Genomic DNA, 21,674 nt, shown 5'->3' with positions numbered 1-21,674 from the left:
CACTCCGGGCAAAGCAACATCAAAATTATAGAAATAAGGGTTTTCAATTAGAAGACAATTTTTCTAAGCGGGGTTGCCCCTCGGCAGTGTTTGGCAAGCGCTCCGAGTGTATTTCTGCCATGAAAAGCTCTCAGTGAAAACTCATCTGCCTTGCAGATGCCGTTCGGAGTCGGCATAAAACATGTAAGTAAAAGTCAGTTGAGGGGTCGACTGTTAATACGCGTAAAAAAATATCGAGAGAAGTGTCAAAAGACGGTATTAATCTCGAGAACAATAATCCGAAGGCGGAAAAGAAAAATTTCATCTCTGTCCGGAGATATTTACAGTTGAAGTTGGCGATTTTAATGTGGTTGTGTTGTGTTGGTACCCACAAAAAAAATTGTGCATCACCGTGGCGGTAGCCACTGTTATACCACACACCCGGACTTGGCATGGCGTAGCCTAGGGTTTTGTTTTATAAGCGCGGCCGAAGGTCGCCAACACAGAAAGGTGTCCTGCGCAAAAATACTATGGATCCCACCCCCGGTTTCGAAGGTACCCGCGGGTCTTTTTTCCGTTTTTCGTTAATATCTTTTGAACGAGTTAAAATTTTTATTTTCGGCCTTCGGATTATTAATACTGATGTCAAGACGCGTCGTTTGACACCTCTCTCAATATTTTTGGTAGCGTATTGGCAGTCGACCCCTCAACTAGACTATGACGGCCCATACATGACACAAAAGCCATGCGCAAATATAAAACGACGGAATTTGTACAAATGAAAATTTTGACATACACGGCTCAAAAACACTGTGCAATATTCATTTTTAATGTAGCGCAACAAATGAAAGATGTGTTTTAATTGTATAAAAAGGTACTAATTTTATAAAAAAAAAAACACTTTGTTTTCCACAGTGCTGGTAATTTACTGTATAAGTCGAAAAACTCGCACCAAAAGCGTTAATTTTCCATTGTATTAATAATATATATTTTTTAGTTGCAAGACCAGCTCAACTCATTGCAGCACTGCGCAATATTCATTTTTCAACTAGCGTAACAAATGAAACATGTGTTCTAATTGTATAAAAAATTATGTATTATTGAATTTATATGAATTCCTGTTACAAGCTAGAGATGGTCCTTACGCCTTCGATATTAACATTTTTAAGCAACAATTACTGATGTTATATTATCAGAAACCACAGGTAAACTGTATAACATTCACCATACACGAAGAAAAAAGCATGTGCAATATTTGCAGACATGCGTAAATATCAAAATCGTTTTGATTTTAGCGCAGTTCTCTGCGCAAATAGCGCAACCAGTGCACACACCGGGCAAATCCTTGTGCAAATTGGTAATTGGCACAAGGATAATTGAGCCGTGTAATTGGCGTATATGGTAATTGTGCAGTTTAGGGGCCCCACCCTAAAATTGGGCCTTTTTTGAGTGAGGTATCAAAAGACGCGTATTCACATCTAGATCAAGAATCCGAAAGCGGAAGTAAACTTTTTTTACCCGTTCAAAAGATATTATCGAAAAACCGAAAAAATACCCGCGGTTCTTCCGAAACCGGGGGTGGGATCCATAGTACTTTTGCGCAGAACACCTTTATGCCTTTTTGGCCGCGCTTATAAAAAATAACCCGCCACGGTGATGCACAATTTTTTTTGTGGGTACCAACACAACAAAAACCACATGAAAATAGCCAAATTCAACTGCAAATATCTCCGGACAGGGATAAAATTTTTCTTTTCCGCCTTCGGATTATTGTTCTCAAGATTAATACGCGTGTTTTGATACCTCACTCGAAAATCTTGGCCCAACTTTAGGGTGGACCCTAAACTGCACTACTACCCTAGACTATTACCAATATGTAGGTCCCGTAGGGCCAATTTGTAGGAAAAATCAAGAGGAGCACGACGCAAATTGGAAGAGAAGCTCGGCCTAAAATCTCTTCGGAGGTTATCGCGCCTTACATTTATTTATTTTTTTTTCTATCTGGATTTATCTGGTTCACATCGTTGTTGCATTTACATGCAAAATTATTTATCTGGCTCAGGCTCTTTGCCACTGGATGATGGCTATATATTTGACGTTCCTAAAAAAATATAAATAAATCGCTGTATTTACCATGTTTTTTTGCAAAACACCAAGGAACAAGTACTTATTAGATGTTTGCTAATCCTGAAAGACCAAATTACTTGATGCGGACCAACTTACAAATCGAAACACAATGTGGTCAGCTGTATAATCTGTGATATGCTAAATCATGCAAATTGACAATAAAGAAAATTTTCGTATGAAAAAGCTTTCAACATCATGGATATACCTACAGTTGATGTGCCTATGTGGAACGCTGATAACTTGTGCCGAGCATGCGTTGAAGAACTGAACACGATTAAGAACGCAGAAGGGGACGCGTATGTAAACATTTTCGAGATACCCGACCTGTTGAATAAAGTATCCGCTTGCATATCAAATGAGTTTTGTGCTTCTAATAAATACTCCAAATTCCTCTGCATGAGCTGTTACCAACACATTATTGCATTCTATGAGTTTCGCAGAATGTGTATAGATTCCATTAGACGATTTGAAGAGCTCTTGCATACGGGCGATGTTATGACTTTTGAAGATGATAGACCATTTTCACTTTCAAGCGAAATAGACGTTAAGGAAGAATCTACGGATAATTTGCCAATAGAAAGATATAATCACCTTCGTAAAGATTATGAAGAAAAGGCACAATCCGAAATAGCTGATACCAGAAATTTAAAAAATGTAAAGAACACCAACAAGAAAACAGACAAGAGCCACAAGAAACGAACTATAAAGACGACTGAAAATGCACAAGAGCTTGGTCATGATTTCAATTCATTTGCCAATACCGAAAACGAACATAAATCTGATAATGCAAAGGAATCTGGGAATCCTGATGATTCTGAAGATAACATGTCATTAGCTAGCTTCAAGGATTCTCAAGATGTTAAAACTGGGTATAAGCGCAGAAGCACAAGGAACAAACTAAAAACTGTAAGTTTAAAATATTTTTTTATTGTATTATTCACGTCCAAAACCTGCAAAGACCAACAGACGTCCACTGCCATCTTATTGGCGAACTAATACCGCTGCAGTTTCAATTCCAACTGAGACCTCGTTGTTGTTGTAGAAAAAAACATACTCCCTGAAGGTAACGAGTACCATAACGAGTACGGATTATCTCGGAATCGATTTAATATGACAATATTTAATCTTATAGGGCATCCCGCACCCCCTAGTTCTTTAAGGAAACAGGATTAGCCATGAGTATGTGGGGCTGACAATTGGGTGGAGAAGCTATAAATTGCGCTGGAATCCCCCTGAAGGTTGGGTATTCTAGTCGCCTTGTAAGCCCCCTATCCAGCTGGGGCATACGAATACTATCACAGGCGACTAAAATATCAAATTGATTCAAGGGGTTGTGTAGCGCAACCCTTTCAAGGGGTTGTCAGCGCAATTTATAGCATCTCCACCCAATTGTCAACCTCACCTACCCATGGCGAATCCTGTTTATTTAGCAGCTGAGACTACCCCTAGTTCCTCATGGATCTTCGAGGTGGGAAGGCGGGATGGCATAGAATGGTTCATGTGGCCATACTAAATGGTGTTATGACTTAAAAGGTTCTTATCATTTATCACCAAAATGCTCTGGCATAGACCAATACAGTGTTAATAAATTAGAAGAATGTGAAATGCTTAGATTTATGTGTACTGATTGTGTGCAGTATGTTCATAACGTAGATGACATTCTAAAAGATATGCAGATGGTAGTGAGCAAAAATGGCAAACAACTATCTGAGTACAGGAATGAATTTAATAATGCTCTCAAGAAACATGAAAGAGAAATAAAGCAAGTTTTAAAAGCAGTGGAAGTTGCATTTAGCGACAGAATTAAGGCAATGCAAAAAGCGCAAGAATCATGCGAAAAGAGTGTTGTAGAAGTGAACAAAATAGGGGAAATTGCTGAAGGCTTTAAGCGAAGCAGCGAGCAGGTCTGTGATGAATTGAAAACAAACAAGGATGACAATAAGAAAATGATTGAAGAAATAACTAAAGAGAATAAAAAAATGTGCAATGAAATAAAGAAAAATGTTAATAGTGTTGAAGCCAAAGTGTCATACGCAGCGCTAACAAAAAATGATTGACAAAAAAAGAAGTGTTGCCAGACATTAGAAAGAATCATCCCTTAATTGTCAAGCCGAATAAAAGGCAAAATATAGAAATAACCAAAACTGACCTAAACTCGAAAGTTGATCCTAAAGGGTTGCAAATAACTAATATAGTAGCAAGGCAAAGCGGAGTTGTTATTGTTGAAAGCGAAAATGACCACGAGCGTGACAAAATAAAAAATGCCATTGAGAATAATCTGGGAAATAACTATGAGGTTAAGATTCCCAAAAAAGTGAAACCAGCAGTCATGGTGACTGGTATAAATTTAAATATAGCGACGAGGAACTGGTGCAAAGAATTAAACGACAAAACATTTGTTTAAGTGAAACGGACATCAAAATTGTTAAGCAATATGAAGTGAAAAAGAACGCGAAAGACTATTATAATGCCGTGATAGAAATGAATGTTGAAGCGTTCGCAAATGTACTAGCTGGAGAAAGGCTTAATGTAGGTTGGGAACGTTGCCGAGTATATGATGCAGTGCAGGTTTTGTGTTGTTTTAAAGGTTTCAATCATAAAGCTAAAGACTAAAGAAACGGAAGTGTGCACTAAATGTCATGGTGCCCATTCTTCCAAAGAATGCAATGAGACAGCAATTAATAAATGTATCAACTGCATTAGAGCAAACAAAAATCTAAATATGGGATTAGATATAAACCACGATACTATGGATAGATTTTGCCCTGTATATCAGCAGAAGCTGAATGTTAGGAAAAAACACATGGCATACTAGCAACAAACCAAATATACTGTGACTATATCACGGAAAACTAAAGCGTATACTACACGTACTAAGGAAGGCTGTATACTGCAGTGCATATATCTTAATATTAATAGTATTGTTTTAAATAAAGTAGAACTAGAACGTCTTATGGAAGTTAAACAACCAGCCTTAGTAGTGTGCTCCGAAACCTGTACAACAGATAATATAATGGACTCCGAATTAAATATGTCTACATATAAATTAATCCGTTGTGATTCACACAGTAGGCACACGGGCGGTGTGTTATTTTATATACATGAACAAGTAGAATTCAACGTTGTATGCAATAAGTCTTTCGACATGAACATATGGTGTATTATTATAAAAATTAAAAAATGCGCTCTAAAGTGGAAACTTGGAGTAATCTACCACTCACCTAGTAGCAGCGATGCAGATTTTGTTAAATATTTTAATGAGATCGTCACAGAGCACCTTAAAGATTCGGATAATAATCTAATTATTGGGGACTTTAATATAAACATGAATATACCATCCACGTACTCTAACCAGCTTAGAAGTGTGTTTGCCAAATGGCCATGGTACAAAAAATTGATTTTAATACGAGAGTAACGGAGCACTCAGCTACAAAAAATGACCTACTATTTGCCAATAATGACCAGATCAAAATTGAATGTGCCAGCGAATATAAAATATCTGATCATGAGACAATCTGCTTTCAGATACCTACTTCAAAATATTGCAGAATGAGAAAATATGCTAATGCCGCTGCTTTCAGATACCTACTTCAAAATATTGCAGAATGAGAAAATATGCTAATGCCGTCTGTTGGGAGAACTACAGCTCGGAGAACCTGATAAATCTGCTGCGGATATGTGATATAAGTTCTATATCTAATATAGTGTGAGAAAATAGGGTTCAGGCTTTGAATGATATCTTGTCTGAAGCCATGCAAACGTTGACGTACGAGAAGAGGATCAATATAAAATTGCGAAATAAGTGGTACGACCGTGAACTAACAGTACTACATAAAAGAAAATTTGAATTATATAAAATTGCGATTAGCACAGGTCACTGGGATGATTATAATGCCGTTAAAAAAATATATAAAAAAACTATAATACTTAAAAAGAAGAAATACATGGAAGATCAAGTGATTATAAATAAAGGAAATATGAAATCCATGTGGAAATGTTTAAAAGATGCTGTGGAACTTGCAGATAATAAAGAGCATATTAAAAAAATAGTATTTAACGGTGAATGTCTAGAAAATAGCAACGATATAGCTAATGTCTTGAATTGTTACTTTGTTCAGAGCATAATTCAAATCAATGATAGTATTGAAACAATTGAACTTTTTGATGAAAGTGAAACAACCAACTCGGTAGCAACATTTGAGCTCACCAGTATCGAGTTAGAAGATATAATGAACATAACAAAATCATTTAAAAACAAATATGGCGGTAAAAACCTATTGTCAGAGGGTGTTATCAAGGACTCTATGGTGTACATTGCACACTTATATAAGGACATTATAAACGAATCGTTTGATAGTGGCATTGTTCCCAGATGCTGGAAGATATCCACAATAATACCAGTGGCAAAAGTAAAAAATACAATGAAACCTGACGAGCTGCGTCCGATTTATACCCTACCTATTGATGAAAAAATTATGGAAACAGTGGTGAAAAAGCAACTAGTAGCATAACTAGACGTTCATAATATAATCATACCAGAGCAATCACGCTTCAGGAAAGGCCACTCCTGCGAAACAGCATTGAATATGGTAATTACAGAGTGGAAAGAGGCTATTGCTGATAAAAAGGTAGTAGTATCTTGCTTCTTAGACTTAAAGAGGGCGTTTGAAACAATCGATCGAAATGAATTGCTGAAGTTAATGGATAAAATTGGGATCAAGGGAAAAGCTTTGGAATGGTTTCGTAGTTACCTCAGTAACAGAAAGCAGAGGACGGTAATTGGAGACGCAGTTTCATCGGTTGTTGATGTTAACATTGGGCTGCCACAAGGCTCAGTACTTGCTCCGATATTGTTCATAATTTACATCAATGATATAAAAACTTGCTTGAGAAATTGTAAAATAAGCCTTTTTGCGGATGATGCATTAGTTAGCATTAGTGACAAAAATGTAGATTGCGCTGTCATGAAAATACAAGAAGACTTAAATAATTTATTTAGGTGGCTATGCAGTAGAAAGCTAAAACTTAATATTGATAAAACTAAGTATATTATATTTAACAAGAACCATAATAACTTAATCCAGTCTAGTCTGAAAATAAAAACCAATGCAATTGAAAGAGTAGATCAAATGAAGTACCTAGGTGTAATAATTGGTGAGAAACTAAGTTTCACAGAACACATGAATCATTTAGAGAAGAAAATTGCACAGAAAATAGGATTTATGTATCGAACATGTAAGCATATTAGCCAACATCATAAAATATTAGTATATAGATCAATTGTAGAACCACATTTTATTTACTGCCCATCAATACTACTAGTAACAAATGATACTTTAATTAATAAGCTCCAAATACAGCAAAACAAAGCAATGCGTTTGATACTAAAATGCTCTTATAGAACATCAAAAAGTAGTATGCTTCCTATGTTAAATTGGCTTAGTATTAAGCAATTAATCTGTTATTACTCTTTGAAGTTTATACATTACATAACACAGGGAATGTTACCAAATTATCTGAGTGATATGATACAGTACAATCATGAGATCCATAACTATGGAACTAGGAGTAGCAGAAATATAAGACTGCCCAAAGTAAGAACCGAGTTCGCAAAAAAGACCTTAGAATACGTAGGCTATAAAATGTATAACGAACTACCAGCAGAGATAAAAGACTGTGAAAACGTTGTTAAGTTTAAAGAAAAACTATTTCTATATTGTAAAAATTTAAATATTTAATACTAGTTAAACAATAAATTTACTCATTTCTTTTTAATGAAATATTTTTAAGAAACAATTATGAATTTTGTAAATTGTACTATACAATGAATTAAGCTTTTTTGGCCGTAATAAATAAAATAATAATAATAATAATATTAAATCGTACCCGATATGATTGGGGTGGTACGTTAATGGTACTTGTCACAGCATCGTATCGTATATATATCCGACAAAGGACAATCAACATCGATAACACTTCCCAAAGCATTCGGGACAGTCCCCATCGCCACAACACCGCATGCGGCAAAAGTCTGGTCATATCCCTTACATTGTCATGAATCGTCGGGGAAGCACTTTTTAGTTATAACAACAACCTTCCGCACGAGCCCCCTAAAACCTGAAAGAGAGTAGTACTACTTAAAACGGATTTCAACGAGTCGTCGTTGTGTGCGGACGTGTTTCTTACCGCTCTCTCGTTTTATTTTGTTTACTTTCTATTTTATTTTGTCATAATGGACGATTGTTGTGCCAAGTGCAATAAATGCTTTTCGAAATCTGACTCCAATATAGTGCCGTGTAATGGTTTTTGCAAAAGATTATTTCATCGTGCATGTTGCAGAAATATATCGGATTATGATGTGAGACTAATCAAATCTAATCGTCACTTGCTCTACTTGTGTGAGGAGTGCGTTGATATGCCGGATAAGCTCTGCAAATCACTTGACTCTGTGCTATCTGCTCAAAAACTTGGTTTTGAACACATCTCAAGTGCTATTGATAACAAATTTTAAAATTTTTCAAAACAATTTGATTATCTCAAAGAATTGTTAATGAACTCGTTGCAATCATCCAACAACAATCTGAACGTTGCTGAAGGTTCTCCGAATGTCAACAACAAAAATAATGCGTCGACTCACCCGTCTAGTCCTATCATACACAACAACAACTCATGTGTCGCCAGTTTGCAATCAAATCCTCTGCAAATATCAAACGGTCTTTCTTCCAACAATAGTCGTGCTCTGCCTTCATTTTCTTCGTCTACATCTACTTATTCTAACGAATCAGATATGCTAAACGCTTTCTCAAGTAATCAATCTACTGTTTGTTTTAATCTCTCAACATCCAACCACACCTACACATACAAGTGAACAAACACAATCATCAAAGTCTCTCACTAATAGCATTTCTACTTCTACCTGTACATTGGCATCTACAATTTCTACTTCTACACTTGCATTTAATACGCAACCACTCGTGTCAAATACTCTCACTATCAATAACGATAATACTCCTACAAATACATCAGCAGCACTTAAGATAAAGTCTATTGCCAACTCCAAGCAGAGAAGAAATATGAAAAATTCAAGCAATCCGACGACTGCCACTAACAGTGAGGTATCAAATACTAGCACCGTGCCCTCTTCTTCCGCTACATCATACGCCAATGCTTCTGCCAGCGCTCTTAATAAATCACCTCTGCCATCAAATGCCCACATTACAGTGATGCCTAGCATAAATGCACCAAAAGAAAAAGTCGTGTATTCATCAGTAGTTAGTGGCAATAACAATAATGCTGAGTTAGATGTCTTTGTACCATAAAAGTGGATTCATTTACCTTCATTCAAGCCTTCAGTTACAGAGGAGAAAATTGTCAAATACATATCTGAACACATTAAAATCGATGCCTCTGCTTTGGCTTGTTTTAAGTTGGTGAGGCGGGATGCTGACATCAACTCCTTGGTCAGGGTTTCTTTTAAAGTGCGCGTGCTATCAGCTGATTATAACAAGCTATTCGACGCTGCTTTGTGGCCCGCTAACGTCACTGTAAAGCCTTTTCGTTTTTTTTCCAAACAACGGAGGAAACCAAATAGTGCCGTAGGGTTACCTAGTGATATGTATTGCAACACTTATGACATCCCAAACTTCGTCTCGGGTGCATCTCTGAGAGTCTACTTTCAAAATGTTGGCGGCATGCGCACCAAATCTAAAGACTTTCTTTTAGCTACGTCTCGTTTGGACTACGACGTATACGTCATCGTTGAAACGTGGCTCAACGAAGACTTCTTTGATGAAGAATACTTTGACCCTAAGTTATTCCTAACTTTCCGTAAAGACAGAGACTTCGCGAACACCGGTCAAAAGAAAGGTGGTGGTGTCCTAATTGCAGTTAACAGAAGCCTGCCTTTATTAAAGTTTCAACTACATAATCAGGATACGCTGCTCGATCAGCTGTGTGTCTGTGTTTCCAGTTCGTCTGGCTCTACTTTCATTTGTTGCTCGTATATACCGCCCAATTGTGGTGATTGCTTATATAATGGTCATGTGGAGAACATCGTTAATTTATGCGAAACTCATACTGATGCCAACTTCTGTATACTTGGAGACTTCAATCTACCAGATATTGTCTGGTCAGTTTTTCAATATAATGGAATTTTGACACCTACCAATGTCACGCGTTCTAATGAAATTAGCCTTATAGATAATACCTTAAGTTGTAATTTGATTCAAATCAATAATTTATTTAATATTCTCTCGAGGTTACTTGATCTTATATTCGTCGACGAGAATTTAATATATCAACTCTCTGAGAGTACTTTTCCTGTATGTCTATCTGATAGGCATCATATACCAATAGCTATTCATATACATAACTTTGATGCTATCCCTACGTCACCTGATTTAGATAATTCCCTTTCAACTTTCGATCTACTGATTTCGGCGAGCTGAACAATGTATTATTTGAAATTAATTGGGAAAACATATTTCCCTCTAATGACGTCAGTGTTTGTTATGATATTTTCTTATCGAATTTGACTGAAACATTTCAAAGTATAGTGCCTCGTTTTGGACCCAGGCTTCATAAATTACCATGGTATAATAAAACTCTCAAGAGGTTGAAAAATAAGCGTAACAAACTCAATAACTTATTCAAGGCTGATTCAGATAATATCCTTCTCAGAGAACAGTTCACTACCAGCGTGCGTCAATTTAATGTCCTTGAAAAATTCCTTTACAATCACTATATGGGTAGGCTCGAAAATGAGCTTAAAGAAAATCCTAAAGCCTTTTGGAACTTTATCCGATCCAAACGTGGTTCGACGAATATACCGATCTGCATGAGCTTTAATGGTGTACGCTCCCAGTCCCTACCAGAAACAGTTGAGCTGTTTGCTGATTTCTTTAAATCAAACTTTGATGATGCTACTGTAGATCTGAATGACTCTTATTCGCGATCCGGGCTCTATGATCGTCTAGATTTTAGCTCCCTCGTGATCTCCGGCGATGACGTCAGCAATGCTATGTCCTCCCTTAAACCCTCGTTAAAATGTGACAGTGACGGCCTCTGTGCCTTTGTCCTGAAGTTCTGTAGTTTATCTTTGTGCATACCTCTTCGGCATATATTCAATTTATCCCTGTCTTCCGGAACTTTTATCGATAGGTGGAAAAAAAGTTCCATTTGTCCAATCTTTAAAGCTGGCAATAAAAATGACGTCTCTAATTATAGGCCTATCGTTAAACTAACAGTTTGCTCGAAGCTTTTTGAGAAAATTATAAAAGAGAAGCTAACTTTTGTCATCAAAAGCGTCATTGAGCCGTGCCAACATGGGTTTGTGGCTGGTCGCTCGACTGTTACGAACCTAGTGTCGTTTTCTGATTTCTGCATCTCTGCATTTCAGGACGGTTGCCAGGTAGATACTGTATACACCGATTTCACGAAGGCTTTCGATAAAGTATCTCATAAAATCTTATTATTTAAACTGGAATGCATTGGATTTCACTCTGTTTTCCTATCATGGTTAAAATCTTATTTGTCGAATAGGTCCTTGTGCGTCGAAATTGAAGACTGTAAGTCCCAACCTTTCTTGGCAACATCCGGGGTACCTCAGGGTAGCATTCTTGGTCCTCTTTTATTTGTGCTCTTTATTAATGACATTGGTTCCTGCTTTAATTCGTCTGATTTCCTTTTATATGCAGACGATCTTAAGATTTTTCGTAGAATTAATGGCCCGTCAGATGCAGTGCTCCTACAAAATGATCTAAATAATCTTGTTGCTTGGTGTAATGCCAATAGTCTCTACTTAAATGTCAAAAAATGCTTTCAAATGTCTTTTTCCAAGTCGTCTACCCTGCATACCCCGCCCTACGGTATTTCAGGTGTTCCACTGGCTTCTGTCAAAGAAGTTATTGATCTAGGTGTTGTCTTCGACACCTCTTTCTCCTTCGTTAGTCATATCTGTTATGTCCTTCCGAGGGCTTACAGAAACCTTGCCTTCCTTCGCAGATATGCAAAAGACTTTAAGGATCCCTATACCAGGAAGGCACTTTTTATCTCTTTAGTTCGCTCAAAATTAGAATACGCCTCAGTTGTCTGGAATCCTATCTATAGTGGCCACTCTGCCAGAATAGAGAGGGTTCAAAGAAAATTCATTAGATTTTGCTTAATTTGTATTAACTTTGACGATCCAACCCCATCCTATTACTCGCGATGCATACTTATCAATCTCCAGTCTCTTGAAATCCGGAGAACTGCGCATCTACTAATGTTTGTTTATGATCTCATCACTGGCTCTTTGGATTGTTCAGCTCTTCTAGCTAAAGTTAATTTTAATGTACCTAATAGGTGTCTTCGTACTTTCTTGCCCTTTTACTTGCGTGTCGGTAGAGCTAACTATTGCATGTTTGACCCGATTTTCCGCGCACTTACCGTATTTATTAGACTCTCAGGGAGTTTCCTTCTTGATTTCTCTTTGTCGAGAAGTACGTTCAAGTCTTCTCTGGATTTGTGGCTGTAATTTATTTTTATTATTTATTCATCTCATTGTTATCTTTTTTCTTTTTTATTATTTACACGGTAATTACATATATAAGTTTGACTATATAGTTTTTATATCTTTCTATTCATTTGTATCTAGTCTGTAAGATTCTTTTCGATCATAGACTTAATAAACATATACATATACAAAACGCTATTTTGGGCTGCCCTCACTTTTTCTGTGATCTCATGTAGTTGATAAGCCCCTGTTAAACATTTCATTCACGTCACTATGATTATTAGTTTATCTGTTTAAAACTTATTTCTGTGTTCGAGGCGGGACGGCATAGAATGTTCCATGTGGTCATATCAAATCGTTTCCGAGACGGTAGGTTGTTGTTGTTGTAGCAGTGCTTCGCCCTATCCAATAGGTGCGACCGATCACAAATTGTCATCAATATCCTTTAACGGGGATCCAAGGAAACCTGCAGTTTCAACAGGGGTGGACCAGAGAGAGAGGGGTGTTAGAGGCGTTGGTTCCACATTACAATTAAAGATATGGTTGGTCTCATGTGGGGACACATTGCAAGCAGGGCATACATTTTGTATGTCGGGGTTGAATCTGGATAGGTAAGAGTTTAACCTGTTACAGTATCCAGATCGAAGTTGAGCTAGAGTGACTCGCGTATCCCTGGGGAGTGTGTGTCTTCCGCAAGTTCTGGGTACTGTTCTTTGAGTACTGGATTCACCGAGCAATTCCTGGCATAAAGGTCCGACGCCTGTTTGTGGAGTTCACTGAGGACCTGCTTGTGTCTGTTGGGATGCCCAGGTTTCTGGGTATTCAACAGGAACTGTTTGGTTAGCATCTCGTTTCTCTCCCGGATGGGGAGTATTCTCGCCTCATTATGCAGATGTTGTTCTGGAGCATAAGAAGACAGCCCGTGGCGGTTCTGAGAGCAGTATTTTGTCAGGCCTGTAGCTTCTTCCAGTGAGTAGTTTTTAGGCTTGGCGACGATATAGGGGACGCGTAGTATGCAATCGGCAGGTCAATTGCTTTGTAAGTGGTAATGAGCGTTTCTTTGTCTTCGCCAAGTACTGCCAGCAAGAGATTTGAGGATTTTATTGTGGCTCTGAATTTTCGGTACAATTGTGGCTGTATGCTCACCAGATGGTAGATTGTTGTTGTTGTTTTAGCGATAAGGTTGCTCCCCGAAGGCTTTGCGGAGTGTAATCGATGTGATGGTCCTTTGCTGGATACAGATCCGGTACGCTCCGGTAACACAGGACCGTTAAGGTGCTAGCCCGACCATCTAGGGAACGATTTATGTGGCCACATTAAATCTTCAGGCCATCCCTCCCTCCCCACCCCCAAGTTCCTTGAGGAGCTTAGGGTCGCCAGAGCCTCATCTGTTAGTGGAACAGGATTCACCGCGAATAGGTGAGGTTGACAATTGTGTTTGGAAAAGCTATATATTGCGCTGGCAACCTGAAGGGTTGCGCTACACAGCCCCTTGAATCTGGAATTTTAGTCGCCTCTTACGACAGGCATACCTACCGCGGGTATATTCTGACCCCCTACCCCGCTGGGGGCCAGATGGTAGGTCTTGTACCTTAATGGGCACTTCTTCAATCGGATTTGAATAACCTAGTTGAGTGGTATGATGTGAACGTCATGTCACTAAACTTACCGAAGTGCAAGTTTATGTGTTTTACGAAGAAATCTTTTAAATCTCATCAGTACTTGATAGGCGATTATATCATTAAGCAAGTCACAAACTTTACTAATCTTGGCGTTATGATGGACCCTAAACTGGACTTCAAATTACATATCGAATCGTGTGTGAATAGGGCTAGAGGGACGTTGGCTTTCGTAAAAAGATGGTCAAAGGAATTCAATGACCCCTATGTCACTAAAACTCTTTTTTTATCGTTAGTAAGACCTATATTGGAATATGCTTCCATTATCTGGAACCCGCGTTATCAGATTCATAGCGAAAAATTGGAATCGGCCCAAAAGCAATTTTTGCTTTTTGCTTTAAATCATTTGCCCTGGGATCCATCAAGGAATCTACCGCCCAACTGCAGCTGGTTAAAACTTTTACAGCTGCCTTCACTTCAGAGCCGTAGGGAGATGCTTGGCGTTTTATTCATGGTAAAACTATTAAGGGGGATAACAAACAGTCCATTTCTGCTTGGCGAGGTGTTGCTTAATGTCCCTTTTAGGCCCTCTCGGTATTTCCAACCGCTATATTTAATTACCTGTAGATCGAATTTTCAAATGCATGAACCTCTTCGTTGTCTGTGATACTTGTGACACACTTTACAGTATAAAAAAATATATACTCACTGCTTTGAACTCATGACTTATTCAAAATTAACATGTTAAACTAAATCTGTTACCAGCTCCAGTTACTTTGGGCGGGTGGCTTGGAATCACGTCTTTTCCAACCTCCCACGCATCGCAGCCCTACTCATTGTGTGTTAAATATAAATCAGCTGCTCGAAATCACGTCCATTCCGACAGCACTAATAATCAATAGTTACGTTGTACGGGTGGCTTAGAATCGCGTCCTTTCCAACCTCCCACACATCGCAGCCCTACTCATTGTGTGTTAAGTATACATCAGCTGCTCGAAATCACGTCCATTCCGACAACTGATTTAATAATATATATACATATTTTATAATATAATTTTGTTCAATTTGTATGCTTCTGTAATTTATTCTGTAATCCGTAATTATATTTAGTCTGGTTAATTGTAAAATTTGTAGACTAATAAATAAATAAATAAATGGTGTAGCGACTTTTGTTGCTACAACAGCAACAACAACAGTTATACTGCTTTTGTCAGAAGAAGAATCTTAGAAGGAATAAGAAGATTAACTTTAGTTGGTAAGGAATTGAGGTTTCTGACGGAAGTAAAGTATATGTTGGTTAATTTTAACTCTAAGCTTCTATGGAAGCAACACTGCTACAACAACAACAACAACATGGAAGCAACACTTTGTCGACATGGCATCTACTGTCATTTTGTCCCCAGTTGGAACCCCATTGAATGTTATGCCCACAATTGTGTGAAAGCCTCTTACGAATAAGCAATCACATATTCTGAGATGAATGTATACGATGACTTTAATCCCTGCTATAACACACGGCTCGGTGGCCTGCGCATCCAAAACCATACTTTCAACCATGAGACAGTCACTCACGAAGATCCAACGTCTGCCGAGTGACGGGAAACATGTGACGCCATTTCCAAGCTCAAGCCTGAGGAATTAAAAAACTCGGCGAGAAGTCAGCTTGAAGAAGGTGATGTGAGCGAGATGAAGGCTATGGTTTCAGTGAAATCTTCAACATACCTAGCTTAATTACCAATGGCCCTAACCAATAAATTGAAAATTTTACAGAAAAATCAAAAAATCATTCTATTTTCACATTCATCCCAACAGATATAGCTTTTTAATAGTCGAATAACTCCGTTGTTACTGGATTTTTTGCTGAGGTTGTATTTTAATATATCATACCAAAATCTCCAAAAAAGGCGTTTTCGAAAATTCTGTTGCATAGCGCCTTTGTGAATTGAGCTAACGATATTTATCTATCTATCTGCGGCTTAGAAGTATTCCATATAAGCCCCCAATACAATATCATACTACAACATCTTTCTTTTTATTTCTAGGTAAATACACCGGCCTCAAAAGCTATAAGAAGCAAAACGAAGAACTTAACTATCTATCATTGTGAGATTTGTCCATCGCGTTTTTTTGTTGAGCACCGCCTCCTGGCACATAATCTTGAGCATAAAGGTCTCAAACCCTATCCTTGTACGCGAGAAGGTTGCAATAAATCCTTCACGCGTTGGAGTGAGGTTTCAAGACATCTGAATCAGCATGAAGATAATACGAGTTTTTTGTTTGTATGCGATGAAGAGGGTTGCGGCAAGGTATACAAATACAAATCGGCATTAAACATACATAAGAGGAAAATACACAAACTGGGTCCTGAACTAAAATCGCACATTTGTGAAACATGTGGCAAAGTATTCAAAAGTACGACAATCCTTCGTGAACATCGCTATACGCACAAAGATAAATCTGAACGTCCGTTTTCGTGTGATCAGCCAAATTGTACACGTCGTTTTGCCAATAAAGACAAATTAAAAGTACATCTGAAGCGGCATGCTGGCATCAAAAATTATGTATGCTCACATTGTGGTATGCGTAAAACGACTAAGAACGAATTGACGGTGAGCGCCATTTAAATTAACTAAGAATTAAATAAAAATAGAATAACTTGATTTTTATTTTACAGATTCACATGAACTATCATACGTTGGAACGTACATGGCCATGTCGCTTCTGTAGCAAGGTTTGCAATAGTGCTGGTAATTTGAAAACTCATGTACGTACCGTACATGAGCGTCTAAAGGAGTATGCTTGTCGTCATTGTGATCTTAAATTTGCCAAACCCGATACACGAAAGTATCATGAAATGAGACATACAGGTGAGAAGCCAAATGTATGTCCTGAATGTGGTAAAGGTTTCATACAACCAGCTGCATTGCGTACACATATGAAGGTTCATGAGCGACAACAAGAACGTTCTGTTTTATTGATGACATGCGAAAATGAATCAAAAATTAATAAAAATTGTTGAATCACAAGCATTATTAGTTAAGGTACGAAGTTAATTGTTGTTATTTTAATATCTTTTTGTATACTGTAACGAATATTTGGAAATTCCTGATTATATTGCAGCTTCTCCGAATGAATAACTCAAATATTCAGTATAACGAAATGTTCTTTTTTTAGACTACTTTGGGCGCGGAACTTCACAATTACAACTATCGTGTACTTCACTAAAGCGTGCTAAGATCATACTGGATTCCTGATTCCTCAGCTTGCGTTGCTTTTAAACTCGGTTACCTCGTTGGCCCATTTCTCCTAAGGTTTAGACGTTTCACAAACATGAATTCTAGAACAGTTGTATCTCATGCTTGCTATTGAGCTATATCTGTAGATTATGTAAGACCATATGCTTTATTGCCGTCTATGTGTGTGAAATATTCTCTCCACTGTTAGATGTGTGTGTGAAATATTCTCTTCGCTTCAAGCTGCTGGTTATGTGCAGTGTTGCCAGAAATTTTTTTAGAAAAAAAGCTAGATTGACAAAAAAAAATAGCTAAAAAAGGCAAAATACAAGTTTTTAAGAATAATGCCAGGTTTTTCAGTGCGAGCTTAAACTTCAGTTAAAGTTGACTAGAGTTTAACCCTGCCACTTCGGCCGCTTAAGCTGAGATGAGCAGCAAAATTTGATGTTATCGAACAAAGTGGCAAGGTTAAACTCTAGTCAACTTTAAATAGACTTTAAACTCGCACTGAAAAACCAGGCATAAGGAAAAAGTTTAAGGCAACATTTTATTCGTTTTATTAAAAGACATAACAGAATAAAAAATTTTAATTACTTTTTACTACAAAAAATGTTATGTTTGGTTTTACTGGTCTGTAAATAATTAATTATTATATTAATTTGTTGTCTTCAAGACCAAGTTTGTTATTTTTGTAAAATGTATATTTTACCAGTTATAATATATTAAATTACTATACATGGAAAACGAGTAAATCAGAAAAAAACCAAAGCTCATATACCGTATAGCCGATTATTTCAAAACCCACGACGGTTTATCATCAGCGATCCACACATTGAAGGCTTGACGTTTAGCGAATCAGGCCATCAATGCACTGCAAGTTTCTATTTATAACTCGTTTTCTACTGTTTGTTGCTTTTATTCTTTACCACCGCCAATTGCGTGCGCCAATCAGGTGCTATTATGTCATTAGACGAGGATTTTTGCTGCAGCCCATATGGTTTTTCTTTAAGCTCTCGCTTTTGTTAGAATTCCAAGGTGCTTTTTCCGTAGTCTGAAAGTAGTTAATGTTATGTTTGGTTTTAAAACATAGCAGATACTATCTGTGTTATAATTTTTAGTTTAGTTTAGTTTCGTTTATTCAGTTTTATGATCACAAAAACTTACAGACTAGATACAAAAATTAATAAAACCTTTTAAAGCAAAATATAACAGCACACAAATATTTAAATAACAAATATAACAGTAAACATAAATAGAAGATTAAGTCAAATTAAGAAAATATTAACAGCTGACTTGAAGGAGTCTCTGGCCAAAGAGAAATCAATATTTACAATCGTTGAGAGTTTATTAAGTTCGGTGAGGGCGCGGAAGATTGGGGTAAATTGATAGTAATGGGCCCGACTAACAGGCAAATAAAACAGGAGGAATGAGCGAAGAGTTCTTAACCCCAGATGGTTAGGGGGTCAGAATATACCCGCGGTAGGTATGCCTGTCGTAAGAGGCGACTAAAATACCAGATTCAAGGGGCTGTGTAGCGCAACCCTTCAGGTAGCCAGTATATAGTTTCTCCAAACCCAATTGTCAACCTCACCTATCCGCGGCGAATCCAGTTTCACTAACAGACGAGGCTCTGGAGACCCTAAGCTCCTCATGGAACTTGGGGGTGGGGAGGGATGGGATGGCCTGAAGGTTTAATGTGGCCACATAACCACATAAATCGTTCCCGAGATGGTCGGGCTAGCACCTTAATGGTGCTGTGGTACCGGAGCCTACCGGATCTGTATCCGGCAAAGGACCATCACATCGATACCACTCCCCAAAGCCTTCGGGGAGCAACCTTATCGCTGCAACAACAACAAGTTCTTATATTCTAATTTAGAGCGCACCAAAGGAATATATATGGCTTTCCTGGTATAAGGATCTCTAAAATCTTTTGCATAACTGCGAAGGAAAGCTAGATTTCTGTAGGCTTTTGGCAGGACATAGCAGATATGGTTATTGAAGGTAAATTTGGGTTCAAAGACAACGCCTGGTTCAACCATAACCAGATAAAACAGCTGATCGAACCTACCTTATGGAAATCAATGTAATCGATTAATGGTGCCATGCCATAACGCTAAAGCCATAACCATACCACAGGCAACCAATTGGTTTTTGGTTTTTCGCCATACCCATAACCTAAAAATATTTGAGTTGGTGAATTTATTAACTTTTTGTAGGTTTTATTCATTGTTTTGGATACGTTATGACAAAGAGGCTTATTTTTTGTGGAATATGTTTGTAATTTTTTGCGTTTTCTTCATTTTTATGAAATTTCCACTATTTTTAGGTTAAGGCACACATTGGAGATGGATATGGATATGGGTATGGTTACGACTATGGCGTTAGAGTTAAGGAAGTTTAATTAGCCTATAAGGGTAAATGGTTTTTTATTTGCAAAATAAAACTATTTTCAATAAGGAAATCTTCTTTTTGTCGCATGAAAGATGTAAACTCTACATTCTACACTGTCTGTATTCCCCGAAGGCCTTGGGGAGTGTTATCGATGTTGATGGTCCTTTGCGGCATGCAGATCCGGTACGTTAAATTAAATTTAAAATTAAAATTTTGTTAAGTGATGATAAGTATTTATTGTATGGAATAATGTTATTGGGAGGAAATGGTATTGTATTAATTCAGTGATCCATTTATTGAAAATGTTGTTGTAATAATTAATAGTAAAAATCAAAATTGCAAATTGATTTTCCTCTGTTTTTGAGCGAATCGGTCAATGACTTCTTCCACTGTGATATCAATATTTCTATTGATACTTAATAGGGCAAGTCCATTCAGCCTATCTTGTCCGGTTGAATTCCTTATCCCATTTTTCAAACGCCTCAATGTTAAGAACCTCATTCACTGCTGGCAATGGTTACAGCTAACGTGGCTCCAATCTTCAAAAACTTGAAAACGTGTGGAAAAAGTTGTTCATTAAAAATATTGAATGCGTCGATGAATGTCTTTGGGCGATCCTATCCTCCAACCCAACGTTGTCTCCATAGTAGGACTTCATTTTTCACCATAGATACCGCTGTTCCAGCAAGTGCTGGCCACTGAACCATTATTATTTCGACAGTTTCAGAAACGTTTTCACCTACTTTTCTGACCAATTTATCGGGAATGACATTTTCAATAATGGACAATGTGTTTTTATGCTTGATGAATCTATTAGACACTGAAGATATGAAGTTATCGATGAAAGGGAAGAATATTAATTTGCGAAAATATTCTTCTGCTGAACTTTTTTCGTAGTTTTCTCGATTTTTTTGACGACTCACAATCCTAGGAACTTTAATCTTCTCTCCGATAGATTCAGCTAATTCCTTAGCATCAAGAAACATTTCTATGAACTTTGACTTAGCCTTTTCCCTCATTTCTTTCAACAAATCAGCCAGATCATCATCCGCTGAAACTGCTGCAGAAAGATCAACACTTTTCCCTTGAAGGTAAGAGGTTAATGGTTGAGCCAAAGAAAAAATTTCGTTAATAACAACCATTGCCACAATGAATCCTCCAGTGCTCAAAGTGTGTAGATAACTGAAAGCATTTCCAGAACTTTCAGCGTTTCCACAGTCATGCATTTTTTCTAAACTGAAATAAATGGGAGCAAACATTTCTTTGGAGCAGATCACAGCATCTAGTCTTTCCGTCCATCTTGTTTCACACAATCGCTTAAAACGTTCTCTCTTTGTTGGATAAATCAAAGTTTCGACGGCATCCTCGCGTTTTGCTGAAGGTCTGAAGAAAGAAATTATCTGCTCTATGGACCCAAGACAGTTAGGATAGGATAGGATAGGTTAGGTGGTAGCTGCCCTGATAAGGATAGCTCACTTGGACAACACGAAGGTCCGTTGTGATACCACATACACCAAAAATAACGGTGACCTAGATCCAGCTACTTAGAGAATCGTTGGGTAGCAACGATAAAGCTCCGAATGATACCGATCTCAACTTTGGATATATCCTCGGGAGATCCAAGTGAGTCGCGACCGAAGTACTTTCGCCTAATTCTGGCAAAAGCTGGACAATCAAGCATAAAGTGATTTGGTGATTCCACCTCATCATCCTCCATACAGCTGCAGCAGGATGGAGTTTCCAGTATATTGAGACGTACCGCATGGATACCCATGGGACAGTGCCCTGTCAAAACCCCAATGACCATTGATAGGTGAGCCTTAGTGAACC

The 21,674-nt window shown here is 37.7% G+C and overlaps 1 protein-coding gene across 4 annotated transcripts; it reads left to right on the top strand.

The window, feature by feature from the left end:
- Window positions 1–2,050: 2,050 nt before the first annotated feature.
- LOC137253129 (zinc finger protein 391-like) lies at window positions 2,051–20,594 on the top strand. Of its 4 annotated transcripts, XR_010953737.1 has the most exons (5): window positions 2,051–3,012; window positions 16,260–16,826; window positions 16,892–17,258; window positions 19,780–19,867; window positions 19,937–20,594. XR_010953737.1 is itself a non-coding variant. In XM_067789562.1 (4 exons), exons 1-3 carry the CDS (start codon window positions 2,302–2,304, stop codon window positions 17,234–17,236), a joined length of 1,623 nt encoding a protein of 540 aa, XP_067645663.1. In that variant the 5' UTR covers window positions 2,051–2,301; the 3' UTR covers window positions 17,237–17,258; window positions 17,392–19,113. The 4 variants fall into 4 exon arrangements, 3 of the variants coding, with proteins under 3 accessions (XP_067645663.1, XP_067645665.1, XP_067645664.1); XM_067789562.1 differs by lacking the exons at window positions 19,780–19,867; window positions 19,937–20,594 and adding an exon at window positions 17,392–19,113; XM_067789564.1 differs by lacking the exons at window positions 19,780–19,867; window positions 19,937–20,594 and adding an exon at window positions 17,392–17,604 and having other exon boundaries at window positions 16,892–17,252.
- The last annotated feature ends 1,080 nt before the right edge of the window (window positions 20,595–21,674 follow it).

Source organism: Eurosta solidaginis, chromosome 5 (genome assembly GCF_040869045.1).
Source record: "Eurosta solidaginis isolate ZX-2024a chromosome 5, ASM4086904v1, whole genome shotgun sequence".
Lineage (NCBI taxonomy): Eukaryota > Metazoa > Arthropoda > Insecta > Diptera > Tephritidae > Eurosta > Eurosta solidaginis.
The sequence above is the reverse complement of the archived record's forward strand: the minus strand, read 5'-3'. Positions and strand labels throughout refer to the sequence as shown.